The 24,241-nt window shown below is 52.4% G+C and overlaps 1 protein-coding gene across 1 annotated transcript in view; it reads left to right on the forward strand.

Annotated features, from left to right (window-relative positions):
• Nucleotides 1-411: 411 nt before the first annotated feature.
• Nucleotides 412-24,241, forward strand: part of LOC124966905 (leukocyte immunoglobulin-like receptor subfamily A member 6) — a 193,721-nt gene continuing 169,891 nt past the window's right edge. The window contains exons 1-4 of the mRNA XM_047528755.1: nt 412-451; nt 609-644; nt 817-1,104; nt 1,241-1,543. Of these exons, the coding sequence (XP_047384711.1) occupies nt 418-451; nt 609-644; nt 817-1,104; nt 1,241-1,543 (661 nt within the window). The 5' untranslated portion in view covers nt 412-417. The remainder of the gene's footprint in view (nt 452-608; nt 645-816; nt 1,105-1,240; nt 1,544-24,241) is intronic.

The following is a 24,241-nucleotide window of genomic DNA, read 5'->3' on the forward strand; positions in this document are numbered from 1 at the left end:
CCCCAGATAAGACCCCAGAACCCAGTGCCAACGATGGACTGAAGGAGCCCCTGAGAAGAAAGGACCAGCCCCAGGTCACCGTCACCTGGAAGGGGCTGGCTCAGGAGGGCACCAGGAGCACTGGCTGCTGCCTCCTGGCCCTGCAGGGATGAGGAGAGATCAGGCAGACAGTGGAGGGGTGAGGACAGGCACCATTGCTGTCTGAGCTCCTGCAGGGAGCCCAGGCCTACCCACACAGTGCTGGGGAAACAGGAGACAGTTCTCAGGGGAGGGCAGTTCCCCTTCCTGTGGGCTGCTGTGTGACACCCCATGACAGGCAGAACCCAGCCTCCATGTGGCCACACCCTGTGTCCCTCTGTCCTGCCAAGCCCAGGGACATCCTCCATCTGCACAGCCAGGACCTGGGGAGGAGACGCCATGACCCCCACCCTCACGGCCCTGCTCTGCCTTGGTGAGATGTGAAGAAGGGGAGGGGACACCCTGTTCTGAGAGGGACCCCAGCCCACAGCCAGCCCTGACCATCAGTGGACACAGGGCCCAGGAGGCTGTGGGGAGGAGAGGGCCTGCTCAGGCCTCAGGGCTCCCCTCTCACAGGAACTCTCTTCCAGGGCTGAGTCTGGGCCCCGGGACCCGAGGGCAGCAAGGTGAGTGTCCCCAGCTGGCCCAGGTCCTGCTCCTCCCTGGGGACCAGGAGCCACCTGGGCAGTGGATGGAGAACAGCAGCTGTGGGCTGAGGCTGGGGAGCCTGGAGGGAGCTGGGCTGAGGGCTGGGATCTGAGGGGCTGTGCTGGGACCCAGCCTCGGATTCCCTTGCAGGGACCCTCCCCAAGCCCACCCTGTGGGCTGAGCCAGGATCTGTGATCACCTGGGGGAGGCCAGTGACCCTCTGGTGTGAGGGGACCCTGGAGGCCCAGGAGTACCGTGTGGAGAAAGATGGAAGCTCAGTGCCCTGGGACACAAAGATCCCACAGAAGACCAGGAACAAGGCCAAGTTCCCCATCCCAACCATGACACAGCACCATGCAGGGCGATATCAATGCTACTATCACAGCCCTGCTGGCTGGTCAGAGCACAGTGACACCCTGGAGCTGGTGGTGTTGACAGGTGAGAGGACACTTGGGGTCCCAGCACCCGGCTCTGCCCTCAGGAAGGGGGTCTGCTCCCAGGTGTCCCTGTCACAGCCCAGCTGGGGACAGTGTGGAGGAGGGAGCCCATTAACACCTGCCTCCTTCTCTGCTAGGATCCTACAGCAAACCCAGGCTCTCAGCCCTGCCCAGCCCTGTGGTGACCTCAGGAGGGAACGTGACCCTCCAGTGTGGCTCATGGCTGGGATATGGCAGGTTTGTTCTCACTAAGGAAGGAGGACACAAGCTCACCTGGACCCTGGACTCACAGCAAGACTCCAGTGGGCAGTTCCAGGCCCAGTTCCCTGTGGGCCCCGTGACCCCCAGCCACAGGTGGACCTTCACATGCTATGGCAGTTACAGGAGAACCCCCCAGGTGTGGTCAGCACCCAGTGACCCCCTGGAGCTCCTGGTCTCAGGTGAGGAAGCTCCACCTTCCCTGACACAGTTGGGGACATGCAGCAGGTTGTGGGGACCTTTATGTTAGAGAGCCCCAGGTGAGAGAGAGGATGAGGGAACCTGGGACCACATGGCCAGAGACCCAGGGTGTGAGAGAGTGACCTGCAGGCAGGAGGGGAGGCAGGGTTGGCAGGTCCTCCCCTCAACCCAGGCTCCTCTTCCCTCCAGGGCTGTCCAGGAAGCCCTCCCTCCTGACCCAGCACAGCCCAGTCCTGGACCCTGGAGAGAACCTGACCCTCCAGTGTCACTCAGACAGTGGCTATGACAGATTTGCTCTGTCCAAGGAGGGCGGACAGGACCTCCCACAGCTCCCTGGCCAGCAGCTCCAGGCTGGGCTGTCTCAGGCCACCTTCCTTCTGGGCCCTGTGAGAGGCTCCCATGGGGGTCAGTACAGATGCTACGGTGGACACAGGCTCTCCTCTGAGTGGTCAGCCCCCAGTGACACCCTGGACATCCTGGTCACAGGTGAGGAGCCCAGAGTGTGCAGTCAGTGACCCAGACTCTGCCCAGCCCTGTGGGGGAGGCCCAGGAGGTGATGGGCAGGGTGAGGTGTGGGGTCTCAGGAGGGAGAGAGGCAGGGAGGGTCAGGGAGGGGCAGAGAAGACAGAGACAGGGAGGCACAGGAAGAGGAAGATCAGAGACCCTGAGCCAGACAGAGAGCACAGGTCCTCAGAGAGGCCCTGGTGAGGTCTCAGCTCAGAACAAGCTGGGCCCCCTCACCCCTCCTTCCTCTCTCTAGGACAGCTCCCTGCCTCACCCTCCCTCTCAGTGCAGCCGGGTCCCACAGTGTCCTCAGGAGAGAACGTGGCCCTGCTGTGTCAATCATGGATCCAGTGGGACACCTTCCTTCTGGTCAAGGAGGGGGCAGCTGATCCCCCCTGCGTCTGAGACCAGAGTCCAGAGCTCCAGGGTTCCAGGCAGAATTCTCCATGAGAGCTGTGACCTCAGCCCTGGCGGGGACCTACAGGTGCTATGGCTCTCAAAGCTCATCCCCCTACCTGCTGTCATGGCCCAGTGCCCCCGTGGTCCTGGTGGTCTCAGGTGAGGGACCCCTGACCCCATCCTCTGTGAGCTAGGGATTCACTCAGGGCCCTGCCCAGGACAGCTCTGGGTGGTGGGAGTGAGGGGCCCTGGGAGGGTCAGCCAGCAGGATCCACCCCTCAGAGAGAAGGGGCCACTGGGTCCTCCAGCATGTGCCCCACCCCATCACTGAGTTAAGAATGTGGGGGTGGGCACAGGGGGTCCTGGGGAGGCCAGGCAGGTGCAGGAGGATGAGCAGGGCAGGTCCCAGGGTCAGCTGCACCCCTCACCCTCCTGTTGTCCTCCTACCCAGGATCCTCTGGGATCCCAGCCCTTAGCTTTTGGTCCCACCCCCAAGTCTGATCCCTGAGGACTCAGGAACACCCGTAGCCAGGACTCCCCACCCCACCCTGTCCTGGCTGGTCTGAGTCTCCAGAGGACCTCGGGTCCTCCTCAAACCCTCAAGGACAGATTAGTATCCAGGGACCTGAGGATCTGCCAGAAATGGGGGTGGGAATGCCAGGTCACCTGGCTCCAAGCTTGGAGGAAAGAGGGTGAGGTCAAGGCAGAGGTGACACTGGGAACCAGTCTGGGGACGGGCAGCCAATTGCAGTGGGGAGCAGGCTGCCCAGCCCTCACCTCCCACCCACCCCAGGAGGCCCTGAGGAGCAGCCCCTCACCCCCACGGACCCAGGACCCCAGAGAGGTAAGTAAGGGGCTCTGGCAGGAGGTGGGTCCCAGGACAGGGCTGAGCTGGGGTGGAGCAGCCTCCTCTGGAAACGCTGACCTGGACAGCCCCTCCCCTTGGGCTCAGAGTCCCCACATGCAGAGGAGAGGCCTGGCCCTGACCTTCAATTCCCCTCAGTGCTGACCTGGGCTGTGCCCTGATGGAGAGGAGGCACCCAGGGAAGCCCCAGGACCTGAACCTGCAGGCACTGTCCCCTCTGTGCAGTGACATGACGCTGTGCAGGGAGGGCTCAGGGCCTTCAGGGTGTCCAGGCTCCTTCCCTGCAGCTTAGGCTGAGCTCTGGTAAAGGGAAGGAGACTGGAAGTCAGACTCCCCCAGCTCAGGCCCCAGCTCTGCTGCTTCTTGCTGGGGACCTGGGTGAGCCTCAGTTTCCTCACAGCTCTGTGCCTAGAGGGCTGAGGCCATGTGGTGTGATGGAGAGGGTTGCAGGTGACTTCTGCCAAGGCCCAGCATGCTGTGCGTGAAGTGGCCTCTCTTCATTCACAATGTCCAGAGACTGGGAGGGGCCAGGAGGTTCCTGTCCAGGCTCAGAGCCTTTCTCCAGCTTTTCCTCCTGCTCTTCCTCCTCCTCCTCTGACACAGGGGTTGTGGGCCCAGAGGACCAGCCCTCACCCCTGACCACAGGCCCGCAGCTGGGTATTCAATGGAAACTCCTCTCCAGGGGACGTGGTCACCTAGTCCAGAGTCCCAGGCTGGGCAGAGCACACAGGACAGCAGAACCCCTGAACCAGGGGCCACTTTCCCCACCAGCCCTGAGCTCTGGGGCTCAGCTGAACTTGCTCCAACGTGACTCAGACACAGTGCTGAACTCACAGAGCACAGTGAGGGTGACGAACCAGGGAGAGGAGCAGAGGGGACGCGAGCAGCAGGGAAGGGCTCTCAGGGGCTCCGTAGAGTCCTGTGTGAGAAGAGCCCAGGGTGGGGGTCCAGGCAGGACAGGGTCCTCGACTTCACACAGCCCCTCCTCTACCTTGATTCTCAGGAGACACTGAGACCTTCCGCCCATCACAGAGCAGCTCAGACCCCAGGACAGGGAGTCAGGAGGATTCTCAGCCCTGGGGCTGGTTCTGAGGGTCCAGTGCTGGCTAGGGGGGCGGCTTTCCTGGGTGGATGTGGGGGATCCTGGGGTGATTTGGGTCTGCCCTGACGTCTGCCCTCTGTGTCCACATTCCCAGGCTCCCCTCCCCAGGATTAGACAGTGGGGAACCTCATCCGGATGGCCATGGCTGCCTTGGTCCTGGTGGTCCTCGGGATCCTGCTGTTTCAGGCTCAGTATGACCAGAGAGGGACCCAAGATGCAGCCAGGAGGTGAACAGCAGAGAACAGGCAGCACCCAGAGTGCAGAGTGGGAGATGAAGGACCATCCAGAGGTCTGCAGACCACCTGGCTCAGCTGGGGCTGCACCCTGACCCTGTCCAGGCAGCAAAGGTGGCTGGGTCAGGACGGCTGGGTGCTGGCTGCACAGTCTTCCCCACAGTGCTGTGAGCACACAGGGCTGGCCCACCGCTCTCTGCAGCCCTCCAGGAGCCTGTCCCCCTCGGGGGCTGTCTGTGCAGCTTCCCTGAAACACGGAGGTGGAGCCACAGGCTGGTGTCTGAGGACTGAGTAACGGGTGCTGGTACTGTGGCATGGCTCTGAAAAAGTCACGTGAAAAACCCGGGAGTCCTGCTGAGTGTTTGCTGTTACTGTCCACGTCCCTCCTGGCCACCTCCACGTGCCCAGGTATCACCAGGTCACCCAAGTGCTGGCTCTAAGTCCAGATTCCTCTGCTCACTGCTGGTCTTAGAAACCATCCAGCTGGAACTTCTAGAGTCCCCTGGCTGGCATGGCTCCCTGGGTCCTGCAGGGTTTCCTTTCTTCATTGAATCCCTAGGTCCTCGCGTTGCTCATGGTGACACTGTGAACAAGCTGATCCCCTCCTTCCTCCCACCCGGACACCTAGCTTCCCTCACTCGTGTCCCTGGGTCCTGGGGACAGGAGCACAAGGCTGAGCCTCAGGGGCTCCTGGCTGCCCTGATGGAGTGGGAGCAGGTGGCTTCTCACCTCAGCTGGGACCTGGGCCTTGGCTCTCTGGGCTCTTCCTAGTCAGGGTGAGGCTCTGCTCCTCTCCTGACTCACTGAGGGCTTTTCTCTGACAAATGCTGTGGATCCTGAGCAGGGCTTTTCCTCCAGCTGTGAGGTGACTTGCAGGGAACGCTCCTTGTCACCCGTTGCTGTGATGGATCACATTAATGGACTTTGGATGATGAACTGCTCTGCACACCTGGGACACGCGCCCCTTGGTCACGCTGTGTGACTCTTTTGCACCTGCTGGTTGGATTTGCTGAGCAGGTGTGTCCCACTGAGCCCTCGCCCTCCTGCTGAGAAACGCATCACTGGGCAACACTGTCCTGCAAACACCACCCAGGGCCTCACACGGAGCCCCAGGCAGTGACGTCACTAGGTGACCAGGCCTCTGGGGACCCAGTCAGGAGGTGGTGTGCTGGACTGGGATGCTGTGCAGTGAGGGCCTCTTCTGTGGAGCGTTGTGCCCTGTCTCCATGGGGATGTCCAGGGTGCTGTCCTTCCCCGGGAAGTCCTTGTGTGGTGTGGTGTCAGATGCTGCAGGCCTCTGGGAGTGACTTAGGACGCTTCCCTCTGCTTCCTCTCCTGGGTGGTGCACAGGATGGCACAGCGTCCCCTCCAGAGCTGGCGGGGCTCCTCAGCACCCACCAGGCCTGCCCTTCATTGGTAGTCCACGTGGCTGCTGGAGGTCAGTGTGCTGCCCCAGGACCTTGGCTTAGCATTTCCTCAGGGCAGGTCAGCTGCTGGCAGGTCCCCTAGAGTGGACGTGAGCCAGCCACTCTTCGCCTCCACCTGGGAGGGGACCTGGCAGGGCAGGGCTGGGGGCTGCTGCTCTCTCTCTCCTCCCTTCTCTCTCCCGGCCTCCAGCTGCCCCCTGGGTTCTGAGTGGTCCTGGCAGAGCCTGTGTCCCTCCCTGTGCAGGTGGTGAGGTTTCCACCACTACCTGGCTTCCTGCAGCCTGAGCTCAGTGCCCAGGGTGGTGCTCCTGCCTGAGTCCTGTGTGGTGCCCCTGAGCTTCCTGGATCTGGGATTTGGTGTCTGATGGGAACTGGGGACCCCACGTCATTGTTGAGACCTCAGAGTCCCCTGTGTCCTTCTCCTTTCTCCTCTGGTGCTCCGGGGTGCACAGGTGACTCCTGTGTCCCTCAGTCCATTGAGCTTCTGGTCTCTGCACTCTTGACGTTTCCACTGCTACAACCTTGAGCTGAGAGTCTGCCCTCCGTGGTGCCACCCTGCAATATCCTGCAGTGGTCTTCTCCCGCCCATGCCAGCCTTTCTGGTCTCTGGGTGGGCTTGCTTGAGGCACTTTCCTGGGATGCCCATCTCTTCTTGTGAGCTGTCACTCTATCAGCCAGAGTGCTGGGCACCTTCAGTGTTACTATCTTAGATTCGTGGTCTCACCATTCCTTATCCCTGCCCTGTGGGCTCGGAGTGTGGCCCTGAATTTCTAGCTGTGTCTTGTCCTGTGCTGCCTGGGATCCACCTCCTGATGGGTGGACCTGTGCTGGACTAGGCCAGCCCTAAAACACCTATTAGTAGATAGGGGAGGTGCAGGGACCCAGCTTGAGGAGACTGCAACCCTGGGGGTCGAGGTCTCCTTTCAGCCCAGCAGGTGCTCCTGGCCATCATTTTACAGCTATTTGTGCACAGAGGCTTAAGATGCTGGCAGAGAGTTGCGTGCTGGTCTGCAGCATAGGCTGTCACTAACACTGGACATGCGCATAGTTCTGAGGAAGCAAGGGACCCTTTGAGGCTCTGGTCTTGCCCAGCCTCTCTCTGTATCGGCAGCCCTCATCATGCAGGAAGCAGGATCCTCCTGTGTTGATGTTGCATAAGACATGCTTGTGGACATGGGCTCCTCCAGCTGTCTGCAGTGTGCACCTGGAGTCCCCTGCTCTGGCTGGTGTGCTCCTGGAATCCCCTGCTCTGGCTGGTGTGCACCTGGAATCCCCTGCTCTAGCTGGTGTGCACCTGGAATCCCCTGCTCTGGCTGGTGTGCACCTGGAATCCCCTTCTCTGGCTGGTGTGCTCCTGGAATCCCCTGCTCTGGCTGGTGTGCTCCTGGAATCCCCTGCTCTGGCTGGTGTGCACCTGGAATCCCCTTCTCTGGCTGGTGTCCTCCTGGAATCCCCTGCTCTGGCTGGTGTGCTCCTGGAATCCCCTGCTCTGGCTGGTGTGCACCTGGAATCCCCTGCTCTGACTGGTGTGCACCTGGAATCCCCTGCTCTGGCTGGTGTGCACCTGGAATCCCCTGCTCTGGCTGGTGTGCCCTGGAATCCCCTGCTCTGGCTGCTGTGCACCTGGAATCCCCTGCTCTGGCTGCTGTGCACCTGGAATCCCCTGCTCTGGTTGCTGGGCACCTGGAATCCCCTGCTCTGGCTGGTGTGCTCCAGGAATCTCTTGCTCTGGCTGCTGTGCACCTTGAATCATGTGCTCTGACCAGGTCTCTCAGCACCTCCCCTGGGGTGGTGGTTTCTCTATACGGGGTTTTCAGGACACCTAAGGAGTGGGGCAGGTGAGGGTCCAGCAGTGCAGGGTCAGCTCTCTGTCTCACTGTGAGACGCTCCACATAGGGGAGACCCAAGGGCTTCAGTGGATGGAGGTGGCCCGGTCTTTCCTGGTCAGTGAGGCTGTGGTAAAGCCCACCAGGTGGGCTGTGCAGCTCCTTCTCCTGCAGAGCTGTGACAAGGACAGAGACCCAGCATTGAGTCTTCAGTGGACACAGCAATCGTCCACCTTGACCTGGGGCCCAAAGCCTGGATCCTCCCAGGTCCCAGCCTCCCCAGAGTACTTCCCAAGGAGCTTTCCAGATCATCCATTTGGCGACCCTCCCATGCACCCTCTACCACTGACCCCAATTCCCTCTGCAGTGAGGGTTTGTGAGGACCTCCTCCAGAAGAGGAAACTGAGGGTCAGAGAAGGGTATTAATGCCCATGGACACAAGGGCAAGGGATGAGGACAACCAGACAATTTTTCTTCTGGTCCCAGAATCTGCAGCCAGGGTTCTTTAGACACATCCCCAGTCCTTTCTATTTTTTTATTTTGAGGCAGAGCCTTGCTAATTGCTTAGGTCCTAACTAAACTCCTGAGACCAGCCTCAAACTTGCCATCCTCCTGCCTCCGTCTGCAGAGTTGATGGGATTGCAGAACCTCAGGAACTTTAAAGATCAGCTTCTGCCCTGCAGACACAGCGCTCAAACCCACAGGTTGTTCCCAGAGGCGAACACACAGCACTGGGTGGAGATGACCACAGGCCCAAGCGGAAGTGCACCCAGAGGGGCAGGAACGACTGGGTGTTTCTCAGAACAGGGGAGAGGGTGTGCTGGGTGGAAAAGGGAGGTCAATGAGGCAAAGATTGGTACAAGACAAACCCCACTGCAGAATCTTGACAGGACACTTGTTATTTATGTGTTTATGGTACCAGGGATTGAACCCAGGGGTGCTTCATCACTGAGCCTCTTCCCAGCTGTGTTTGTCTTTATTTAGACCCAGGGTCTCACCAAGTTACTTAGGGCCTCATGAAGTTGCTGAGGCTGGCCTTGAACTTGAATCCCCCTGTCTCAGCCTCTTGAGTCTCAGGGATTACAGGCAAGGGCCATCGTGCCCACCTTTTCTAATTTTCTTCAATTTCCCTTCCTCTCTCTCTCTCTCTCTCTCTCTCTCTCTCTCTCTCTCTCTCTCTCTCTCTGGGCTCATGTCCAGCATGAAGCTCCAGGTGAGCTGCACAGCCAGGTGCTCAGGGTCTGCTGCTCTGCCTTCACCTGAACAGGGAGCAGACATCTCCACACAGCATCTCCAGGGCTGGGAGGTGACTGGCCTTAGCAAGGGGCTCACAACCCTGTGACAGGCACAGGCTGAAAGACAGATGGAGCCCCAGGGAGGCCTGAGAGGGGACAACCAGCCCAGGTCACCCTCACCTGGAGGGGGTCAGCTCGGGAGGCCTCCAGGGGTATTTGCTGCTGTGTCCCTGGAGGGATGAGGACACATCAGGCAGACAGGGGATGTGGTCAGAGGAGACCCAACTCTGTCTGAAGGGTCTGCAGAGATCCTGGGTCCTGACACATCCCATCCTAGGAACACAAGTCCAAGCTGGGGGCAGGCAGTCCCCTTCCTGGCTGCTGGTGTGAAGCCCCAGGGCAGGGAAGGACTGGCCCCAAAGGGCTGTGTTCACCCCTCTCCTGACACAGAGCTGTGGCCATGGCAGAGCCCAGCAGGTGGCACAGGCTTCCTCCCTCCCCTGGGACAGCGAGGGGGCTTTGCTCTGTCCTGTGCTGCAGGCCCCTGGCTGAGCTCCTGGAGGTCAGTGTCATGCTCTAGGGATTCCCTGGACTGAGCTCCCTTGAGGGCTGAAGCCTCGGCACTGTTCACACGTGGCTTCCACAGTTGATCCCCCACAGGATTTCCTATTCTAGAAACGGAGCTGAACAGAAACTTCTCAAAAGATGTAGAAAGGGCCAGAAATACAACAGCCCTGATGAATTTCTCTAGCCAGCAGGGAAAAGCAAGGCACTAGGGTCCACCTCACCCAGGCAGGATGTCCATCCTCATGAAAATAAAAACAATAAGTTCTTTCTCACGAAAAAATGTAACACTATGTCTCTCTTTCATTTTTGGTGTGTCTATGGCTGTGTCTTCAAGCTCAATTCACTATTCTCTCCTACTGCAGTGTTTAACTCACATCTGGTTACTTCTTTTTTTTTATTTATTGTAAACAAATGGGGTATAACTTGTTTCTCTGGTTGTAGATGAAGTAGAATCATACCATTAGCTTAATACACATTTACATAGGGTAATTGTGTTTGATTCATTCTGTTATTTTTTCCTTCCCCCCACCCCTCCACCCCTCTTTTCCCTCTATTCTTTTCCCTCCTTCCTCCATTCTTCCATCCTCCCACCCCCCATTATGTATCATCATCCACTTATCAGCAAGAGCATTTTCCCTTTGGTTTTTTGAGATTGGCTTATCTCACTTAGCAAGATATTCTCCAATTTCATCCATTTGCCTGCAAATGCCATAATTTTAATATTCTTTGTGACTGAGTAATATTCCATTGTGCATATATACCACAGTTTCTTTATCCATTCATCAATTGAAAGACATCTAGGTTGGTTCCACAATCTGGCTATTGTGAATTGAGTAACTATGAACATTGATGTGGCTGCATCACTGTAGTATGCTGATTTTAAGTCCTTTGGGTATAGACCAAGGAGTGGGATAGCTGGGTCAAATGGTGGTTCCATTCCAAGTTTCTAAGTAATCTCCACATTTTTCTCCAGAGTGGCTGCACTAATTTGCAAACCCACCAGCAATGTATGAGTGTACCTTTTTCCCCACATCCTCGTCAACACCTGTTGTTGCTTCTATTCTTGATAATCGCCATTCTAATTGGGGTGAAATGAAGTCTTAGGGTAGTTTTGATTTGCATTCTCTTATTACAAGAGATGTTGAACATATTTTCATATATCTGTTGATTGCTTATAGATCTTCTTCTGTGAAGTGTCTGCTCATTTCCTTAGCCCATTTGTTGATTGGGTTATTTCTATTCTTGGTGCAGAGTTTTTTGAGTTCTTTATATATTCTGGAAATTAGTGCTCTATCTGAAGTAGGAATGGCAAAGATTTTCTCCCACTCTGTAGGCTCTCTCTTCACATTACTGATAGTTTCCTTTGCTGAGAGAAAGCTTCTCAGTTTGACTGGTTATTTCTTAATGGAAGGTTTTATCTCTTGAAGTTCCATTCAGTCCCTCCCTGCAAACACAGACTTTTTATAACATCTTCTATTTATGTGCTAAACTTTGAAAATACAGAACTCAGTTTTAATCAATAGTTGGGTTTGTTTTGTGCTAGGACTTACCCCAGGGCCGCACACCTGCTAGCCATGTGCTCTACCACTGAGCAACCCCCTGAGCCCCGAGAACAACTGTTGTAATGTCTTTCTCTACCAATTCTAACGTCTGGGTACCTGGCATAGCTACCACACACCTCGCAGAGGAACCTCAGGGCCTCAGCAATCCACGGGTTTGTGGGGGTCCCGGGAGCATGAGATCAACTCCAGGTCGGCTTCTGTGGAGGTGAGCTGTGTTTCTGCTCCACTGCCTGTCTGGTAACCTGTGACTGACGCCAGACAGTGTTTCCTCCCATTGTTGGTGCTCAATACATTTGAACTCCTGTCAGTATTATTAAGCTTTGTTCTAGAACTCAGATGAGTTCTGGAAGCAGCTTGTCCTCTATGTATTCCGTGCAATACAGCAAACTACAGCTGCGTTTCCCTAGAGGTGCGCAGTCCTCACCACTGAAGCAGGGCCCCATGCACCATGCGGCTCTGCCAGTGTCCTGCTGCCCCTCCAGGGAGACTGGGTGTGGCTAGGAAAGGCCCTGGCCCTGCACACACCAGGCACTGCTCTCCCTGCTCCCAGGGCTCATGCTTCAGCCTCCCACAGTGCTGCAGGTTGACTCACGGCCCTCCTCAGCTCCATGTGGCCCCTGTGCACCCAGGTCTCGGGCCAGCCCCGTAGTCCCAGGCTCAGGCCTTCCCTCCACATCCAGTCATCGTGTCCACCCCACTGACACTAGGGGGGTCCAGGACCAGACCCAAGTCCACCCAGCTACAGACACAGGCTCAGATAAGTTTGCCCCAGGACTCCAGAGACAAACCCATATGAAGGCCCCACCATGACACCTACCTGGAGTCTCTGGATGGCTTGCTGGCTGTACCCTTCAGGGCTCTCTAGAGGAACAGAATCAACTGGATGTCTGATCATTAAAAGGGGATTATTTGATTGGCTTACACGACCACAAGGTGGATGGTCCACAATGGCTGTCTGCAGGCTGGAGACCTGGAAGAACCAGCAGCCGCCCATCCAAGGGGAGGGAGTCCCAGAACAACAGTGCCACCCTACCTAGTCCAAGACCACAGCTTCTGGAGACTCCCTCTAGAGTCACTGTCAGAGTTTGCTTTGGAAGAGTGAAGAAGGGAGGGTCCCATGTCCTCAGACAATAGGAGCAGCGATCCAGAACCCATTCGAGAGAGTCAGGAATGCATCTGCATCTGCTTCCTTGTTCTTCCAGCTTTTACTTTATCCAAGCCACCATCCTGTGGGGGTGCTGCCCACACGGAGGCAGGGTCTCCACTTCAGTTCACTGTCCACATTCCAATCATCCCTAGACAGGCCCTCAACGACACACCCAGAAGCCTCTCAATCACCAGCATCTCTTACTCCAGTCACGGTGACAATTCACATTAATCATTACACTGGCAATGGCGGCCCTTGCCAAAGCCTGTCTACAAAGGCTGGAATGTGTGTCTACTTCTTCAAGACACCAGTGCAAGGCCACAGGGGTAATGAATGACCAGGGACACATGGCACCACCCATGGAACTAAGGAACGTACCAGGAACTGACCCTGAGGACATGGAGATCTGCAAACTACTTGGGGAAAAGCAAAATAATTATCCTAAAGTGGCTCAGTGGCCACAAGAGAATTAAAATGAAAATAAGGAAAACAAAATACACAAAAAACATAGAAGGTCCAAAAAAGGAATTAAAGCCATAAAGAGGATCAATGAGATAGTTTGAAGTTAATCCAGTGACTGAAGTGAAAATTCTAGAAAGAGCTTCAACAGAAGACTTGACAGCCTAGAAGAAAGAATCAGTGACCCTGAGGACCAGACACTTGAAGTGACCCAGAGGAATGAAAGGAAGAAAGATACAAGAGAATGAGGACAATCAAGAGGACCCTGTGCACTCAATAGCAGGCTTAGTGGGGGCAGAGAAAGGAGCAGGCCTTGACAATTTCCTGTCTCATACTGAGTTTGGAATTAGTTTGCTCCTGGTCTTCCAGGCCATCTGAGTGCACTTCTATTTGTATTTGGGATCTTCCTGTGTTTTCAGTGTGGCCATCAATGCCATGAACGTTCCTCCCAGCACCACCTTCCTAGTGACCCAGGCATTGCTGTAGCTGCACCACTGAGAACCGTGAGCAGGGCCTCGGGCTGCTCGGCCTCAGAGGGGCTTGGGGTCAGCCAGGCCCACACGATGCTCTGGTGAGCAGGGCCAGCCGGCAGCACGAGCAGGGCCAAGGCGTCCCCAGCTCCCCAGCTGCCCCTCCCTCTGCCGTCCTCCTCTTAGCAGCTCCTGATTCTAGAGCATCACCAGCAGCCAGAGCCAGAGTGATGAGCCACTGGGAAATTCCCTCCAGGGGACAATGAGCCACCACCCAGCCAGGGGACCAGGGCCAGTGTGACCTGCCCAGCACTCAGGGACCCTCTGCTCTGCCCTCAGGGACCCTCTGTCCTGCCCTTGGGCCATGCCGTCCAGGGACACCCAGGGACCTCGTCCAGGTGGGCGTGGCTGGCTGGTCCTGCTGCCCTCATCAGCTGCCAGGCTGGACACTCAGGAAGGGGCGCCCTGCTGGTCACATGAGCAGGACTTGGGGTCTGAGCACAGGAAGCTGAGGTGCCTGAGGAAGTGGAAGGCCAGCTGGAGGCACGTCCTGGTGAGGTCTGCTGAGGACTCAAGGGCAGCCACCTCTGCAGTGGCTGCTCAGGTGTTCAGGACAGAGGTGTCCTCTCAGCCCTGAGGAGGAGACCGCCTTTTAAAGCCTTTTCTCCTCAGGAGGTTCGTGCAGAGACCCTCTGACCCAGGCTGCTGCCTGAAACACCAGCTCTGCCCTCAGGGCCTGGGCTTCTGCCTGGAGGCCTGGGTCCCTCCCCAAGGCTGGTCCTAGAACTCAAGCTCACAGGGAGCCAGGACTCTCCACCCCACCCTGCGGTTCTGAGACTCCCAGAGGATCTCTGGTTCCTTCTCAAACCCTAAGAGGATCAGGGCACATGGTGTCGGGACCCCAGTCCCAGGCTCAGAGCTTCGAGGCATGAGGGTGAGGTCAAGGCATAGGTGACACTGGGGCCCAACCTGGGGACGAGCAGCCAGCTGAATGGGGAGCAGGCAGCCCAGTCCTCACCTCCCACCCACCCCAGGAGGCCCTGAGGAGCAGCCCCTCACCCCCACTGACCCCGGACCCAGAGTGGTAAGTGAGGGGCTCTGGCCGGAGGTGGGTCCCAGGACAGGGCTGAGCTGGGGTGGAGGGTCCTCCTCTGGACACGCTGACCTGGACAGCCCCTCCCCTTGGGCTCTGAGTCCCCAAGTTCACAGGAGAGGCCTGGTCCTGACCTTCAATTCCCCTCAGTGCTGACCTTGGCTGTGCCCTGCTGGAGAGGAGGCACCCAGGGAAGCCCCAGGACCTGAACCTGCAGGCACTGTCCCCTCTGTCACCTCCCCTAGGCTGCCCCAGATCAAGAGGTAGCCAGTTCTCTTCTCCCAACAAGGTGTGGAGGGGCGTCCCCTTCATCCCTGAGCCAGGGCCATTCCTGGTCATATGGACACATCAGAGGAAGTGGACTGGCTGCAGGATGGCCACATGGGTCCTGTCCCCTCCAGGCCCCTGGTCCCAGACTCCAGCCTCACCCCTGTCACCACTCTGCCCTCACTCCAGGGGACTGCATCTGACGTCCCCAGGTGTGACCTACTCCAGATGAAAGTCCTCAAGCTCAGACAGGGGACAGCCACACCTCCTTCCTCCCAGGGACAGGGGCCTCCTGATGAGCCCAGAGTCTACACGCCCTGTCCTTCCACTAGCCCAGGACACCACTCAGACCCACACTGCCAGGAGGGGGACAAGGGGACCTCAGCAGGCACAAGGCAGCCCAGGGACACTCAGCTAGGGGTCACAGCCAGCCAGGGGCCTGACATGCAGGGCCAGGAGCAGCTGAGACCTGCTGGGAGTCACCATAACAGGTAGCAGACTGGGCCACGTTGAGCAGTTTAGTCTCTAAGTCACCCACAGGTAAAGGTCAACTGGGGTCCAGCCATAAGGGTTAAGGGGAGAGCTCAGAAAGGGTAAGCACACAGCATGGCGCACAGCAAGAAGAGGCTCCTGTGGGAAAGCCAGTCCAGTGTATTATCTACTCCAGGGTCATATCAAGTTACCTAGGTTACAGGTGCAGTTAGCTTTGCACACGTGCAGATCACACAACTTGCTTGCCTCTCAGAGTCCACTAGTACCAAAGGTTATCATAATAAGGTAATGTCTCCAGGCCTCAAGGACAGAGGGGACATGGAGCAATGCTAAGCCACTCAAACAGAGTGCCTTTTGTACTGAGGACTTTGCTGAACTTGAAGGACTTCTTGAAGGACTTTTGTTCCTCTGTACATTAACTGACCTGAAATCCCTACAACTCCCCTGTTTTATTTTGTGTGGGCTTTTGAGTAGACATGACTTCTCTTCATTTAAGGAAGGTGGAGGGAGAAAGCAAGGCAGCCATTGGCAAAAACAACCACAGCACGCTAAGGCCACAATCAATAAACCTGCTCCAATGAAAAGCTGTTAGACCCAGGTAGAATTTGGTAGCCATGAGATTAACCAACCAAATAAATCCAAACCTCTATCATCTTGTTGTACCTTCTCTACAATGTCTTAGATGGTCCAATTCCCTTTGAATGGGGTTTCCATTCTCACTTAAATTGAAACAACACATGTTGTTAAAATTTTGCTATCCCATAGATGTTGTAACAATAGCAAATAATCAATAGCAGCCCTGTTATCAAGAATAACTTGATGATACAAATTTCAGAAGATTTAATTTCCAAGAAGTATGGAGGCACCATCATCAGGGATACAATGACAGAAATAACACAATAATAGCCAGCATAGTTATAGAATTTTGGGTAAGTTTGGCAAACAAAGCTGTAACCAAGTTTTTTGGGTACATTCTAAACCCATCTGGACCAGTAATTGTACAGCAGATGTTGTTAAACACTTTTTATCCCCCCAAGATGATTAGAACACAGTGGGTCTTGGGCCTCATGCTCCTGTTGGAGCTTCCTTCTTTGAATCAGGGTCCTTTTCATCCAGGGTCAAATGGAATTTGGGAATCGGATTGTGAAATCTCCATTGCCAATTCATGATGAATGACAGGTCTCGAACATCTGGCAGGAATCCAGACAGAACCTGTACGAGTAAGAACAGCACCATATCCCCTCCCCCAAGGAATCAAATTGTGGGGTCCCACCATATTGGATCTGGTGGAACTTGGTATTTTACATGAATCTTTGGTAGTGGTTCCTTAGGGGTAAAGGGCCTGTCCAAGGCAGAGGACAAGAGATGTGTATTATCTTCATAACGTACATTAAGAGCACTTGTTGTGAAGAAGGCAATATTGAGAGCATTACTAACATCAGCAAGGCCAGGAATCCTGTTTTGATTTTGTTTTCAAAGACATGTTTTTAGTGTGCAATGTGCACATTTGACTAAGGCCTGTCCAGTAGGATTGTGAGGAATTCCATGGGTTGGAATTATATTCCATTAATTTCAAAACTGAGCAAAGACACTAGAAGTATAGGCAGGGGCATTGCCAGTTTTTAAACATGAGGTGTACCCATGGTGGCAATGGAAAGGAGCACATGAGAGATACAGGCTGAGACCTTCTCTGAACGATGTGCACTGGCCCATATAAGCCCTGGGGATGTAGCTATGGTACCATGTCCAAAAGAAAAGGGGTGGAAGGGAGGAAAGCGAGTCACATCCATCTGCCCGAGAGCATTAGAGTGTAAACCTCGAGGGTTCACAGTTTCCCAAGTAGGGGAAGGAAAGGGTGTGCAACGAGAGCAATATTAATGATGAAACGGGCCTGTTGAGAGGAAATAGAAAGGTCTTCATTAAGGAGCGAGCATTTTGATGAAAAAAGTTGTGGGATTCCACAGCATCTGGAAAGAGGATAAAACTATTTTACAGCAGCATCAGCATGAGCATTTCCTTCAGTGAGTGGTCCGGGAATCTTCGTGTGGCTGCCTATGTGAGCAGGAAATACTACAGCTGTAGGACCCTGAAACAGAGATTGGAGGGTGATCAACAGGGATAGCAGATTAGAGTCCAAGTGAGGTGACAGAATTGCAGAGGAAATGTGAGGACTCAGTTTGGCTAAATGCTGAGAATCTGCAATGATGTTTCGGGCAGTGGGAAACATACGAAGAGCCAAAATAATACTAGCTAATTCTGCTGCTGAGGAGAAGCTTGAGACAATGTGTAATAATCAGTCCATTTCTCATCAATGAATATAGATACCACACCCTGTCGTTTCCTCCATCAGTATAAACAGTAATCTTGCTGGAAACTGGAATGGAAGAGATTATAGAAGCAGCATGAGAGACTAGACACAACAAGAAAGGCGTTCACCCAGAGGTGCCTGGGAAGCAATAGGAGCAAAAAATCAGTGAAGACAGCCTGATAATATGAAGGAAATTGTAAATACTGTCAATGTAAAGTCTCCCCATAAGTAAGATAAAGTACATGAATGTCCGTTCCCATAAGAGGTAAAATACAATTGTGACCATCTGAGATCAATTGAGCATACTTTTCAGCATAAGGAAGAACATTTCTTCCTGAAAAGGGAGGAGAATATAACCACTCTGTTTATACAAGTTGTGATTATGAAGGGCAACAGCTGCAGCAAAGGCATAAGGCTTTTCTGAAAATGTAATTAGAGATAAAGGAACATTGAGTGTTGGGCGTCTGTCTATAAGGATTGTAGATAATTGCTCATTAACTCCTGCAGTCAGTAACTGGGAAAAAATGATGGGATTATGGTGCTTTTTCTTTCTTTATTTGCAGTGCTGGACATTGAACCCAGGGCCCTGGGTTTGCAAGGCGAGGACTCCACCAAGTGAGCTGTATCCCAGCCCAATGTTGATTTTTCAACAACTGAAAAAAAGGTGACAACGAATCAGTCGTTAAAGAAATATATGGTAGAGCCCAATTTAAATGTCCTAAAAATTGCTGTAAATGAACTAAGGAAAAATTGGAAGGAAGAGTCAATTTTGGAATATTAGGAATGGAAAAACATTGGAGTATCTTCTGTCCTAAATAGTCAATAGGGAGTTGTTGAATGTTTTCTGTGGCCACATGGAGGCCAGATTGTAAAAGTGTGTGTTATAATGTAGTTAAAGTACCTTTTGTAAGTACTGGCCCAGTGATCAAAATATCATGCATATAATGATAAACAAGAATATGTGGGAATAACTGTCAGAACGGCTGAAGAGCCTTATTCACAAAATGTTGACATAATGTGTGGCTATTCAACGTAACTGAAGGAAGAATTTTCCACTGACATCTATCAGCAGGCTCATGATGATTGAAAACAGCAACTGTGAAGGCAAACTTTTCCCGATCATGAGGAAAGAGAGGAATAGTACAAAAACAGTCTTTGAGGTCTGTTGCATATAAGGAAAAATCTTGAGGGATGAAGTCAGGCCTAGGCAATCCACGTGGAAGTGGACCCATAGGTTGAATGCACTCACTGATTTCTCTTAAATCTTGTAATGCTCCCATTTCCCTGATTCCCTCTTTATGATAAAATGGGTGTATTCCATGGGCTGGTAGAAGGTTCAACGCGTCCCAATTGTACCTGTTCTGGAATGGGGGCCTCTGGGGCTGCCACCTTCTCCTCAGACCATGGCCACCATTCTACCAGACAGGAGTGGTGACCTTCCACTTTAATGGTAAGGTGCTGGATTTCACAGAGGCCCCTACAAATAGGACGACTCCATAGACGTTTGTAATTTGTGCAAGATGTCACTGCCCCACACATCACAGGGAAACGCCATAATGTACAGCTGAATGTGAGTGATAACTTGCTGTGTGTGGAAGGGGAGGAGCAACACAAGCACAGAGAGCTTGTGGACACCTGTGCACTGGGGCCTCCTGTGCCCCAAACCCGGGTGGCCCTCTGTAAAGACCAGGCACGAGGCCACTTTGAGAGAGGTGTAACTAACATCAGCATCAGTGTCCAATTAGCCTGTGATTGACTGTTCATTTAAACAAAGGCTTAATTTTGGTCTATTTTCAGTAATAGGTAAGCAACCTCCAATAATAGCCAACTCCTGCATTCCCTCTTTCATTTAGGGGTTCCTGGGCAGTAATATAAGGAATTACAGTCCATTGAGCTATGAGGTCCTTTGGGGAGATTTAAGGACATATAAGGCCAAACTTGAATGTATATTACACCAGCATAATCAGAACCAATCGCTCCAGGAATTATGAATTTTCCTTCTTTAGCACTGTGGGAGTGGGGCAAAATTAAACAAAAGCTACCCTTAGGTAGAGGTCTTTGCATGTGGGTACAATCTTACACACTTCCCAGGGAGACGCAGTTGAGCATCCTCAGTAGTAATCAAATCTATTCCTGTGCGCCCTCTAGTGGCCTGAGGGGGTTTGTGTCAGGAGCTTCTGTTTGACCTGGAAACATCTGTGAAGGACTCTGCAGAGGAAAAGGGTTCCTCCTCCTTTGACCCTGGGTCAGGAGGTGACCCGTGATTGGGTTTCCCGACTTGTCTGTTTTAGATCTGCTTCGATTAGCCCAGTGAAATCTTTGAAGACAGATTGGACATTTCTGATTGAGCCGTTTTGTGGGCATTTTTTTTTTTTTTTTAATCTTACAGTCCTTTTGAAGATGACCAGGTTTTTACAATGGTAACAAAGTTCATCAGGGGGTTAGAGCAGCAAGTAAAGCAGCTTTATGAGTTTCAGTTCCAACATTTTTGCATGCCCTTATTAAATCAGAAAGCACAGTACCCACTTTACAGTACACAGATTTCATTACTCCTTACAGTCTTGGTTGGCATTTTCATAAGCCAGGTGTTTGGTCAGAATATTGGCAGCCTCCAAATTGTCTACTTGTCTTTCAGTAGCTTTAGTCAATGGTTAAGAAAATCAATGAAAGGTTCCCCTGAGGCTTGTTGAATTACAACAAGGGACTAGGAAGGACCCGGAGTGTCTGGGATGCTCCTCCATGCTTTACAAATACGGTTCTAATCTGGACAATGGCGGCTGCGGGCAACTGAGCTTGTTGTTGTCCCATGCCAAACACGTCATCATAACCAGTATTAACATTTCCTTGAGCATTATCCTAGCTTAAACACAGGCTAAATCAGAGTATTCTTGTTAAAACACTGTATTTGGGGGCAGGAGAAGTACCCATCTTCACCAATACTTTCTGATCAGAGGGAACCAAGGCATAAACCCATTCCCAGCCCCTCTATCATATTAAGAGTGAAATTACACTTAATTCCACTTTCCATCACTGTCCTTCTTAATTCTTTAACACAGCAAAAGGCAATTGTTCACATTCTGACTGATTAGCATTGTTTAATCTAATGGGCAGACAGCTGAGGTCTGAGTTTCTCCCCTGCCTCTGCCGGCTTGAGACACTCAGATAAATGAGACTGGACTAGAGGAGGAAAAGGAGGAGGGGAAGGAGGAAAAGGAGGAGGGGGAGGAGGAGAAGGAGGTAAAGGCGGAGGGGGAGGAGGAAAATGAGGAGGGGGGAGGAGGAAAAGGAGGAGGGGGAGGAGGAGAAGGAGGTAAAGGCGGAGGCGGAGGAGGAAAAGGAGGAGGGGGGAGGAGGAAAAGGAGGAGGGGGGAGGAGGAAAAGGAGGAGGGGGAGGAGGAGAAGGAGGTAAAGGCGGAGGCGGAGGAGGAAAAGGAGGAGGGGGAGGAGGAGAAGGAGGTAAAGGCGGAGGCGGAGGAGGAAAAGGAGGAGGGGGGAGGAGGAAAAGGAGGAGGGGGGAGGAGGAAAAGGAGGAGGGGGAGGAGGAGAAGGAGGTAAAGGCGGAGGGGGAGGAGGAAAAGGAGGAGGGGGGAGGAGGAAAGGAGGAGGGGGGAGGAGGAAAAGGAGGAGGGGGAGGAGGTGGAACAAAAAGACAGGGCTGAGAAGAAACTTCAGTCTTAGAGACCTCCAGGGAAGTTTGGGGCTCTGTCAAGGGTATTTTTGAAAGATAGCGTCTCCACACAAATACCAAGCATGTACCACAGTTACAGGAGTCCTCAGCTCCTCATGCAATTTTTTACCTATGTCTTCCCAATCTTTGGATCTTAAGAAACCACTCTCTGGATACAATGGACAGCAGGAATCTATTTCAGACCACAAAGCAGCAAGATCAGCATTACTTACAGTATGTTTAGCCTGATGAAGCAAATAAGAAAGTTCATCCTGATGAGAAATTTGAGCATCAGACAGGGAAGTCCCCATAGCTTACCAGCGGGATCTGTACCAACTGATGAGTGACACACATCAAGTCCTATTCCAGCAGTAAGCTATCCCCTTCTCCCGACAACACGTCCAGAGAGTCCCTGCTCAGAGCACCAGCTATAAAGGATAACTGGGGTCCAGCCGTAAGGGTTAAGGGGAGAGCTCAGAAAGAGGCAAGCACACAAGATGGCGAGGAGCAAGAAGAGGCTCCCCTGGGAAAGCCAGTCCAGTGTATTATCTACTCCAGGGTCATATCAAGTTACCTAGGTTACAGGTGCAGTTAGCTTTGCACACGTGCAGGTCACATAACTTGCTTGCCTCTCAGAGTCCACTAGTACCAAAGGTTAATATAAAAAGTCAGTGTCTCTAGGCCTCAAGGACAGAGGAGTCACAGAGCATTTCAAAGCCATTCAAAAACAGTGCCTTTTGTCCTGAGGAGTTTGCTTCACTCAAAGGAACTTTGGTCCTTTGTACAAGGACTGACCTGAAGTCCCTACACCAACGAGCAAGAGGAGAGAATCACAAGGCAAGTGACCAATATGGGGGAGTGGGGGTAAAACTGCCCCAAACTGACAAAGCCCAGGAACTGACATGTCTATAGATCCAAGGGAGCTTCCAGTGAAATCTCAAACCAGGAACATACCTGGGTGCTTATGCTCTGTCCATGGAATGTAATTAACTCAGCCAAGTGGAACTCAGATGCAGGATCCCCAGCCCCTCCAGCTGACCTGCCCCTCAGCACTTACCAAACACTAAGTTTGGCATGTCAGAGACACTTGCACACCAGGTGTGCACGACACCCAGGGTGTCAATCCACAGATGAATGGAACAAAATAATGTTATGGTGCGCAACTTAAGAACAGACCGATCACAGACCGATCAAATTTGAGAAGTCCAAATTTGAGAGTCTTTATTAAGCCAGCCATCTGACTGTCTCACACAATGCCCCCCAAAAATGGCTATTGGGAGAACAGCCCTGATCACAGGGTTGTAGGGGTTCTTATACCAAAAATCACATCAATTATAAGTGTTGCTATGATTCGAAATTATAAACTAACATCATGAGATCATCGACAGAGGGGGAAGTGGGTCAAAATGATCCTTACCTAGGTACAAACTAAAGAGTGGTTGCGAACATCCACACAATTACTGTTCACATGGTACATTGTTTAGGAGCAATAGGAATCAAGAGAGCAATTTTTACTACATAGGAGTTGTCATTGTATATTATTAAACATGTCACACCAAGTAACTGAGATGGGCACAGAGGCGGGGTGTTCCCATGGGAGAAGCTTATTTCCTACATAACATGGAGTCTCAGAGCAACATGGAATCTGTTTAGTCTTCTCCCTTAGAGTCTGGCCTATGACATTCTCATGGAGTCAGATCTGTCAGCCCATCACATTCCCCACTGGTTTTTTTGTACATAATCAAATCATTGATTCCTGACATCTTCTAAGCAAGAGAAAAAACATGTTTAACATTTTTTCAGTCTTATCTTTAGATGGTGGTTGGGGTCTCTGAGGGCTGTCCATTTTTCTGTTGTCTTAACTCAGATGTGATGAGTCCATGTTGTGAGTAAGGTCCCTTCCATTTCAGCCAGGCAGTAGTCCTTTCCGCAACAATTTGATGTAGATGTAGTTTTCTGACTGAAATGGGAGTTGGAAATCAGTGGTCTCTTGGGGCTGGTTCTCTCATAAGTTGAACCTGTTAGAGAGACTTAACTGGTTAGAACAGGAGCAGGTTCTTGGTAAGGGTGGAGGAAGGGCTCTGAAAGCGTTAACATTTTAATCTCTCAGAGGTCATTTGCCTCCAACTTTCTGAACCCAAACTGGCCCTTATTTTTGTGATTTAACCTAATTTACCTACCTATATTGACTGTCTTTTAAACATTTTATTATCACCCCTCAGATTTTAGGGACTTTTTACGGCTGTAAGGAAAAAGGGCGATGACAGATCTTGCTGCTTCGAGCTGAGAGAGGGTGATGTGGGGTGGGGCAAGCAGTAAAAAGTTCCTTTTTAGAAACTGGATCTTTCTAGGGGTAAAAGTCTTGTTCTCTGAAAGAGACAAAAAAATGAGTACAAAATAAATAGCCTCTGGAACATGTCAATGAATATCATGAAGCTGATAGAAATTAATAATCTCTTACCAGGAGGTGGAAGAGCTGAGAGGTTGTTCACATAAAAAGGCCTAACAAAGTCTAACAAGGCTGGAAAGGATAAGGCCTTAATTGTAAATCTTAACACTGTCAGAGTTATCAGGAATGTAAACACAATATTTACTTAAATTACTTACTGTCATCTGATTTTTGTAAAATATCTTTTTCTTGGTATGATCTTTTTGTTTAGTAGAGATTCCTTTATTTGTGTTACTCAGGGCTAGAGAATCATACTAGCAAACATGGATTAAGTCTACTGTACCGGAGGTTAGGATGATCTGTAGGCCTTAAACTGACTAAAAACTTATAACTCTAACAGTTTCTTCTGATAGTTATCAGGCATTTTTGTCTAAGAATATTTTTTGCTACCTCTATTTTTACTTAAAATGTTCAGGAATGACTGTGTTTTAACTGTTTTGCTAGGTATTTAAGATCAAGTTGGTCAAATTGACCTTGTTCCTATCTGGTGTTAAGAGTCAGCTGAGTTCCCACAGGGGTCACTCTTGGGGAACTGGAGAGCAGCTTCTTAGCTCCTTTAGTGCCATTCACCTGGTAGGGTCTCCTTGAGGAGGTGGCTTCCTTTGGA

The sequence above is a fragment of the Sciurus carolinensis genome, chromosome 16 (genome assembly GCF_902686445.1).
Source record: "Sciurus carolinensis chromosome 16, mSciCar1.2, whole genome shotgun sequence".
Lineage (NCBI taxonomy): Eukaryota > Metazoa > Chordata > Mammalia > Rodentia > Sciuridae > Sciurus > Sciurus carolinensis.